Below are 9,139 nucleotides of genomic sequence, written 5' to 3'. Positions count from 1 at the left end.
TTGGAATTACTTAAAATAATAATATAAAAAACGGTGTACATAACATATTTTTATTTATAATTAAAAGTTACATAATATGTATGGACTTTATAAATATAATTAAGATAGAATGTATGTAGTGTTACTATTTCTGTCGAATTATAGATGAGTGAGGGTGCTGTTGGTTACTGATTGGACTAGGGTGAAGAGGATTTCGTGGGTGGAAAACTTTTGGGTCGCTGTTGAGTTGGTTTGTTTGGGTTGCTGTTTGTGTCGTTTAACTCTAGAAATACGATTGCCAATAAACTGTACTTTTGTTTCTTTAACTGTAGTTTTGCTGATCATGTAACAGATGCCTAACTTTTGTTCTTAAACTGTAGTTTTGTTCATGTAAAGGACTCCACCTTGTTAAGCTATATTCAAAGATAGGAATTGTAGAATAACCTTTTATCTTATTTCATGCTTCAATCGAAAACTTTGTTGTTAAAATGAGCCTTGCAATAGTCATTCATTAGTAATTTCTACTCTTTTTTTTCACTGTACATTGTTGGACAATGGCAAACTGAAATCACTATTTATTCTCAAATTTCCTAACTGATTTTAAACAGTTTTGATTGTTATTCTTTTAACAAATATTTCTTTTTTTTTTAATGCTCTTGATTAGCTATAAATCAAATAGCTTAACCTCCACTTTATTAGCAATTCTCTAACGGTCAATTTGTTAAATGTGTAGCTAATAATTATGATTTGTGAAGAGGAAAAGAAAAAGACGTTTTTGTGGTTTTGCTATTAAAAAGAGGACTGTCATAGTCTTGGACGGGCTTGCACAGGCAGAAAATAATTTTCAATTCTTTTCTTATTATCTACTTCTAAAATTCTGGGCAATTGTTCTGTGATTTCCATAGCCTAAAGCCACGAGTGCACGTGTTCATAGGCTCGTTGTGTTAACCTTGGGGAGCAGTCGACAAACTAGATTGCATCAAGGTCTAGCCGAATTTTGCTTTCAAGGCAGTGATTTTTCACGGCACAACAAACCTCCAATCTGTGTTATATGTTTCTGTTTTGTACTTATGACTTCTAGTTTTTTCCAACAAATTTGAAAGCAAAGCAAAATTTATTTTTTCCTTGCATCAAGTACTAAACAGAAATGGCTGGAAATCTATCAAAAATCATTCCGGATATGTCGAAAATAGAACCTCTAGACGACTCAAATTATAGGAGATGGTTTCAAAAACTGTTGATTTTGTTTGAAGCCTTAGAGGTTGATTATGTGCTATTTGAAGATCCTCCCGCTGATGTCAACGCTTCTGAATCATCTACTCTTGAAACTCCTGCTACCCCTGTCGTCACACCGCTTCCTGCAGAAACCAAGAAAGCTAACGAAGAAGCAAAGAAGAAATATGAAAAGGACAACAAAACTGCTAGAGGTCATCTGCTAACTCATATGGCAGATAATCTGTTTGATCTTTTCATTAATCAAAAGTCTGCGAAAACAATATGGGACACTCTGCTGAAACGTTACGGTGATGATGATGCTGGAAGAAAGAAATATGTGGTAGGAAATTGGCTGCGTTTCCAAATGATGGATGACAAACCAATCATGGAGCAGATTCATGAGTATGAGAATCTAGTTGGTGATATACTAAATGAAGGAATGAAGATGTGTGAGATATTGCAGGCTAATGTGCTTCTAGAAAAATTTCCACCTTCGTGGAGTGACTACCGCAACCAACTGAAACACAAGAAGAGGGACTTGTAACTTCAAGAATTAATAAATCATATGAAGACAGAGGAGGCCAACCGACTTAAAGATAAGCATGTTTTACATTCTGTAAATTCAGTTAATGCTAATGTTGTTGAGTTTGTTGATCAATACAGGTCAAAAGGAAAAGAAAAATGATTTCAGAAAAAAGGACAAAAGAAAACACACCCTAATATCAACAAAGGTGATAACAAGATTCAGAAAAGAAAGGGTGAGTGCTATGTTTGTGGCAAAACAGGTCATAAAGCCTATGAGTGCAAACTGAGGAAGGGACAACAATCTAACAACTCGAAACCTGCTGCACCACATGCTCCTCAAGCACATCTAGCAGAAAATGAAGAAGTGATAGCTGCTGTGGTAGTGGAAGCAAACATGGTTGACAACAAGGTGGACTGGATTCTAGATACCGGTGCTTCTAAACACCTATGCGCCAACAAAGAGCTTTTTCACCAGATTGAGGATGCTGATGACGGAAAATGTGTTTTCATGGGAAATTCAGCTACAACTAGAGTGCTTGGTAAAGGAAAGATTCTCCTTAAACTTACTTCTGGAAAAACATTATCTTTGAGTGATGTTTTGTATGTTCCCTCTCTGCGTAGGAACCTAATTTCTGGTAGTTGTCTAAATAGAGCTGGATTAAAATTGGTTTTTGAAGCTGACAAAGTAGTAATAACTGAAATGATGAACGCTATGTTATTAAGTTCTGGTATGTCTACCCAAATGTGGGGGAAGCCATTTTGTCCGCCTGTTATATACTAAATAGAGTTCCCCATAAACGACTAGATAAAACTCCCTATGAATTATGGAAAGGATTTGCGCCAAATTTAAATTTTTTAATAGTATGGGGATGTCTTGCTAAGGTAGCTCTACCAGATTTCAAGAGGACTAATGTAGGTACCAAAACTTTTGATTGTGTGTTTATTGGATATGCTCAAAATGGTGCTGCTTATAGGTTCTTGCGTTTGAATGATAATTCTATTTTGAAAGATGAGAATTTTTTGCTCTTAATGAATCCATAGCCTCTTTGGTGGTGCTTTTGAGACGCACTTGATGGATTCAACTTCGTGAGAGTGAAGGTGGGCCGCCTTCTATGAAAGAATTAGGCTTTCTTTCTAGAGCTCTCATTAGTATCCAAGGTGTGCGCATGGCCATTAAAAGCGCTGGTTTGTAATATCGCGAAAATCACAAATATTAGAGAAATACATGTGTTGTAAGGGTCTCATTTGAAAACTTGGTAATTCAAGAGTAATTCACTACCTAGACACAATTGTTGCCTTACTTCACTATGTATCAATTCAATCATTATGATATTGATACTTAAACGTTACTCTCTCTTTTGCCCAAAAATTGCTCTTTTTTTTTTTAACTCCAGCTTTACCATTGGTGGGGGATTGTTGGACAATGGCAAACTGAAGCCACTATTTATTCCCAAATTTCCTAACTGATTTTAAACAGTTTTGATTGTTATTCTTTTAACAAATATTTCCTTTTTTTTAATGCTCTTGATTAGCTATAAATCAAATAGCTTAACCTCCACTTTATTAGCAATTCTCTAACGGTCAATTTGTTAAATGTGTAGCTAATAATTATGATTTGTGGACAGGAAAAGAAAAAGACGTTTTTGTGGTTTTGCTATTAAAAAGAGGACTGTCATAGTCTTGGACGGGCTTGCACAGGCAGAAAATAATTTTCAATTCTTTTCTTATTATCTACTTCTAAAATTCTGGGCAATTGTTCTGTGATTTCCATAGCCTAAGGCCACGAGTGCACGTGTTCATAGGCTCGTTGTGTTAACCTTGGAGAGCAGTCGGCAAACTAGATTGCATCAAGGTCTAGCCGAATTTTGCTTTCAAGGCAGTGATTTTTCACGGCACAACAAACCTCCAATCTGTGTTATATGTTTCTGTTTTGTACTTATGACTTCTAGTTTTTTCCAACATACATAATAAATTTCTATCTGGAGTCATTTCGTTGCACTTGGTGCTAACTAGGGTTTGGTAAACTTTAGAAACATGATTACCAATAAACTGCACTTTTGTTTCTTGGCAAAAGCTTATGATAGTCAACTCTGATTTGAATAGTTGCTTGACTTTTTTTGGTTGGAAAATGTTCCTAAATAAAATGCAAGATGCAAAATGATCCTCTGTTTAGATAATATGCGGGAAAAAAACGTTAAAAAAGAGGCCGAAGTCGTAAAACTAGATGACAAACAATATGATATAACAACGTAAGTCACCATTAATGACTGTAATTGACATCCGTCGAATTTTTAAGATCAACTAATTATCAAATACAACTAATGCAACGTCATAATTGTATTGTCCTTGACTGTTATTATTATCAATTTTAGATATATAAGTCTTATGCACTTTGCTATTTTACTCAGTGTAATTTTTTGCTTAATAAAAACTAAAAACAAATTGTAAAAACATGTATTATATAACCCAACATATGATTATTAGTGTTATGTTTGTGTCATTATTTTTTGTTTTATAATTTTAACAAAAAGATAATGTACAATTTTTTATTTTTTAATTCCTTTTTATTAAGTTTAATTATTTTAATATATTTTATGTATTGTATTATTTCATAATGAAGCACAATAAAATAAAATATTGAACTTATTTTATCTATTTTCAATTTACAACTTCTTAAAATTTCAAAACCAAAATAAATTGAAAATGACAGCTCAAAACATAAACTAAGTTTGGTTTTTAATAATTTCAAAACTGAAAAAAAAAAATCATCCCAAACATCCCAATTGGGACCTAAAACAACTCAACAACAAAACTAACATCGAAAGTACTGTCAGTACTGCTAAAGTAGCAATGCACAACAATAATAATAACCCTGGCTAATGTGCCTCACTAAGAAAGTTCATACTCCTGATTTACGCAATTCAGAAGCTCCATGTGCAAAGTGACATCTATCTCCAAACGTGCAAGACCCTTTTGCAAAATTCTCACACAGCTTCGTCTTAAAATTGCTTCCATGAGAGGCAGGTGCACCAGGAACACCCGGGGTTGTTTTAGGTGGTGCAGACATTTGCAGGGTCAAAAGTAAATCCTTTACCATGTTACTTGCTTCCTTGATTTGCTCAAAACTTCCCTCAAGTTCAATGTTTCTAAGATTTGGGTCAGATTCATGCTCTCGAATTGAAAGTTTGGCTCCAGTTTGGCGGCAGATCTGTTTTGAGTTCACACCACCCTTCCCAATGATAGCTCCAGCCAGGGAAGCTTCTACGCTGATCTTCGCTGTGGAATTGGCACCAAAACTTGCGGCAGGACCCGGAGGCTCCATTCGACCAGCAAGACGACCTGCTCCAGGGGGTCCCATGGCATGATGATCATCAAATGATGGAGCAATGTGTTTGCCAAGTTCCCATTCACCATGAGCAAAATGGCATTTGTCACCAAATTTGCAACCTTCAGCAGTATTAAACTTGTTGCATATGCGGGTCTTAACGGCAGATGGTGCAGACCCATTAGGTACATGAGGCAGAGCTGCAACATTTCTTGATGGTGGAGGAGGTGCTGCAGGTGTTAAATTCATCATATGGGCAACTGCATTATAACCACCGGGAACATAGTGCAAGAAGTGGCAGCCCTCACCAAATGGGCAACCAGCAGTGCTACAAGACAAATATGCCACGATTAGATTACACAAAAGTATTATTAACGATTTCAATAAAAATACAAAGTCTCCGTTTTTTATTTACAAAGTGCAAGTGAACATAGAAATTCATTTCCAACTTCCTTAAGTATAAAAATGTATTACAGATATTATTCGCTTATTTAGCAAAATATAAAGCGAGTATAAAGTACAGCAAACAAGCAATCAGAGTGATCTACCACAAATCCATCCACCACTCATGACACTGAAATGCCAAGCTTACATAGAGTTTCAGAATGGTTCCTCCAAATTGAATTACATGAAAAACAAAAGTCGGAAACCAAGCTACTGAAAGGGAAACATACAGCAATAGCACTTAGCCAAATGGGAGAAAGCCAAAGGTCACACAGGGCAGAGCTCAAGCATGACCCACTTCAGAGCACCAACTAGGTAACAATATTAGCAAACTAACAAGTCTTGCAGACATTCTATCAAGACTTAATGTAAATGAGTACAGCTACTCAAGTTTGTACCCATCCAAAATATTAATTTCACATTACATTCACTCAATTTGACATAATTACAGTAGAACAGACCATCATGCAGGGTATCTCCATAAAGTAAAAAGGGAAGAAATATAACATGGAAATGAGACCTAGAAAGCCAACAAAGATCTAGAAAAGTACCCAATCACAAGAAGCCATCATTTATGATTATAAAGCTTCTCAAAAGTACCCGATCATTTCTTTTAAAGCTTCTCAGTAAACAAGCATTTATTTTTAAAAGAATCACAAGAAATCATCACTAGAGAGATCCAGAAAACTTCTCAAATGTATGCATAATGACAGTTCCCAATAAAAATTATAAAGCAGACAATTGAATCCTACTCTAAAATTATATGAAAAGGACAGGCAATCAAAAAACTCAAAAACATAAGTATACATCAGCAAATGATATTTATTATAGTACCAAAAGGTAACCAAAGCACCGGTGTTTCAATAAGTCACCATCTCTTAAGGAGCAAAGAACACAACTTTATGAACAAAATAACTATTATAGGAGATGGATTGGATAACAATTAAGAAACAATATATTGATCAAATACACAGATGTTGTTGAATATGTTGATATATTGATTCGTATTGGTCATGGGTTAAAAGACAAAAAAAAGCGGATGTTTTATTCAAGAAAATGCAAATTAAAAAACCACAGACATTTATATGTAGTTTTGAAATCATACCTGACCCAACCAATCAAAGTTCAATTCATATTAGTTTGTTAAAAGCTTACCAATTGAAAGGTGGGTTCATAAGCAGTAAAATTCATTAAAATAAGGAAAATTGAAGCTAAACATAATTATATGGGTAACTTTTTTTTTTTTGGTGAATAATTATATGGGTAACTAAACTAATTAAGCGGTAAGGTAAACAAGAAGTGGGGAACGATCAATTTATCATTGATAAAGTGATCTTGGTGCCAACTTTAGTCCATCAACTTGTTGTCTTTTTTGTACTCTGTTTACTCTGTTACAACTTGTTTAGACCAAAGAACAGTATGTACCTGTATAAAAGCTTTGAATACCCAGTTAATTTGCAAAATTGCACAATTTAGTTGATAGCAAATAAACAATTAATTCTTAAAGTAATTATAATGTAACACTATTAAGAATAGATATTTATTAGATAAAGAACAGATTAGAACCTGAAAAACTTGGTACATGGCTTCGATTTGCTTCCTACACCAGTTGATAAGGACTCCATTTCTGTTGCAAAACATTATTACTTATTCTCAGTTAACATTCTCTTGCTAATTAATCCAGTACATTTTATTCCAAAGCTGTTAATAACTTTAAAACACAATTACTTTTGAGTGACAAAATTTTAGAAATTTTCACACGTTGAGTTCATTATCTAACATAATAAACTTTGAAAAACGGGGTAATCACCGTGATTTGGTTTTGCACTGCCCCAACTACTGAAAAAACAGACCAATCTGAAATCTGAAACAACTCAACGACAGTAGTAGCCATGTTCATAAACGTGAGAGAGAAAATTTGTCCTCATCAATGAGCACCATACCATAACATTGTTGAGTTAAATTTTTTAGTGAAATTACTTTTGAGTGAGAATTTTAGAAATTTTCATACGTTTTGAGTTCATTATGTAACATAATTAAGTTTGAAAGACGGGGTAATCATAGTGATTTGGTTTTCTACTTCCCCAACTACTGAAAAAACAGACCAAAGTGAAACAACTAAACGACAGAAATAGCTATGTTCATAAGCGCCAGAGAGAAAATTCCCTCCTCGATGAGCACCATACCATAACAGTGTTGAGTTAATTTTTTTTTAGTGAAATTATTAATAACAATTTAACAAATGAAGAATGACTTCGATTTACATTCACAAACACAAAAGAAGAGAAAAGAAAAAAAAACAAGCAGAAACCAAAACGTAATGAAATAGTGGAAACCGGAAGAGCGAGAATGCTAAAAATCAAACCTTGCTTGGATCTCTTGAATCCTCCATTTAAGCTGAAGCCGGTTTCGTGTCTTCCCCTCTTGCGGATATCCATAGATTGAGATCCGGAAGAAGGAACGAACTTCGAGTACAAGAGATTGCAGAGAAAACCCTAGCGCAAAAAGCTTACAAATGAAGAGAGTGAGAGGGAACGAAGGGAAAGTAGTGGAAGAAGATTGGTAGATAAAGAATGTGTGGAGAAACCCTAACCCTAACCCAAACAGCGGTGACCCTAATAAGGGGTTTTGGAGCAAGCAGCAAAGAGAGGGAAAGAATTGGCTCGATACTAGGTAACAAAAAGGAGTCAAATTGAAGATAAATGATTTTTTATTACTGTAACAATGTCATAATTAGCTATTGAGGATGTTATAAATTAGGTTTCAATTTGAGGATGTCATAATGTGTGCTTTTCATTTCGATTCAATGAGGTAAGATATATTAGCTAATCAATTTTGAATAAAATCAAATTTAACAAGCTTCCCTTAAAAAAATTAACAAGATATTATCAAATTGCTTTTGTATTAATCTAATCCAATATTATCTGATTCGTTTTGAATTAATCAAATCCAATGAGATCTAAGTTAAATTTGTTTAAATCTATTTGTTGAAATAAATGTTTAAAATAAACAATTTTTTTATAGTGTGTTTGTTTAAATTATTTTACTTAAAAGTAATTTTCTATTTATTTTATGAATTTTATGAAGTAAATCCTATTTGTTTATTAAAAAACACTTATTTTAAAATTATTTTAAAAAAATTAAACAAACTCATATGTAATCTAATTAGTTTTGAATCAAACAAATTTAACAAGGAAATATGTTTTCATGTGATACATTATTCTAAAATTAGGGATGTTTATATAATAAGGTTCGTCGTGTTTGTGTAATTTTTTTTTTGTATGTCTGATCTTACTCAGTTTGATCATAAACAGGTTGGATCAAATTGGATTAATAAATTTTCAATATTTAATAATTATTTTTGTTTTGAAAAAAAAATCAACTTTTTTATAATATTAATTTATTTTTGTCTAAAATTTTGCAAGTTTATAATGATTAAGTCCACTAAAAAAGAAATTAAATTGTGAAAATAAAATATTGTATTAACATGAGAAAATATAAAAAAAATAAGACAAATATAAAAATAATAAGTTAAAAAAAATCACGAGTAATTTAATTTAATAATTGAATAAATCATACGAGTTAAAAATTTACCTATCTTATATTTAATAATTAATTTATATGTAATAATAAATTTAATTATATGATATG

General features: G+C 33.0%; 2 protein-coding genes across 2 annotated transcripts; one reads left to right on the top strand and one right to left on the bottom strand.

Moving 5' to 3' along the window:
- The first annotated feature begins 1,126 nt into the window (after positions 1–1,126).
- On the top strand, positions 1,127–2,500 carry LOC114405239. Its single transcript, XM_028367857.1, has 2 exons — positions 1,127–1,694; positions 1,980–2,500. The coding sequence occupies exons 1-2, from the start codon at positions 1,127–1,129 to the stop codon at positions 2,498–2,500; spliced, it is 1,089 nt and encodes a 362-aa protein (XP_028223658.1).
- A 1,898-nt stretch (positions 2,501–4,398) lies between these two features.
- LOC114406774 (zinc finger CCCH domain-containing protein 31-like) lies at positions 4,399–8,164 on the bottom strand. The gene is made up of 3 exons (XM_028369583.1): positions 7,854–8,164; positions 7,055–7,115; positions 4,399–5,372 (listed from the first exon to the last, which is right to left on the bottom strand). The coding sequence occupies exons 1-3, from the start codon at positions 7,924–7,926 to the stop codon at positions 4,619–4,621; spliced, it is 888 nt and encodes a 295-aa protein (XP_028225384.1). The 5' UTR covers positions 7,927–8,164; the 3' UTR covers positions 4,399–4,618.
- Positions 8,165–9,139: the final 975 nt, after the last annotated feature.

Source organism: Glycine soja, chromosome 3 (genome assembly GCF_004193775.1).
Source record: "Glycine soja cultivar W05 chromosome 3, ASM419377v2, whole genome shotgun sequence".
Lineage (NCBI taxonomy): Eukaryota > Viridiplantae > Streptophyta > Magnoliopsida > Fabales > Fabaceae > Glycine > Glycine soja.
Note: the sequence above shows the minus strand (reverse complement) of the source record. Positions and strands in the feature narration are given on the sequence as shown.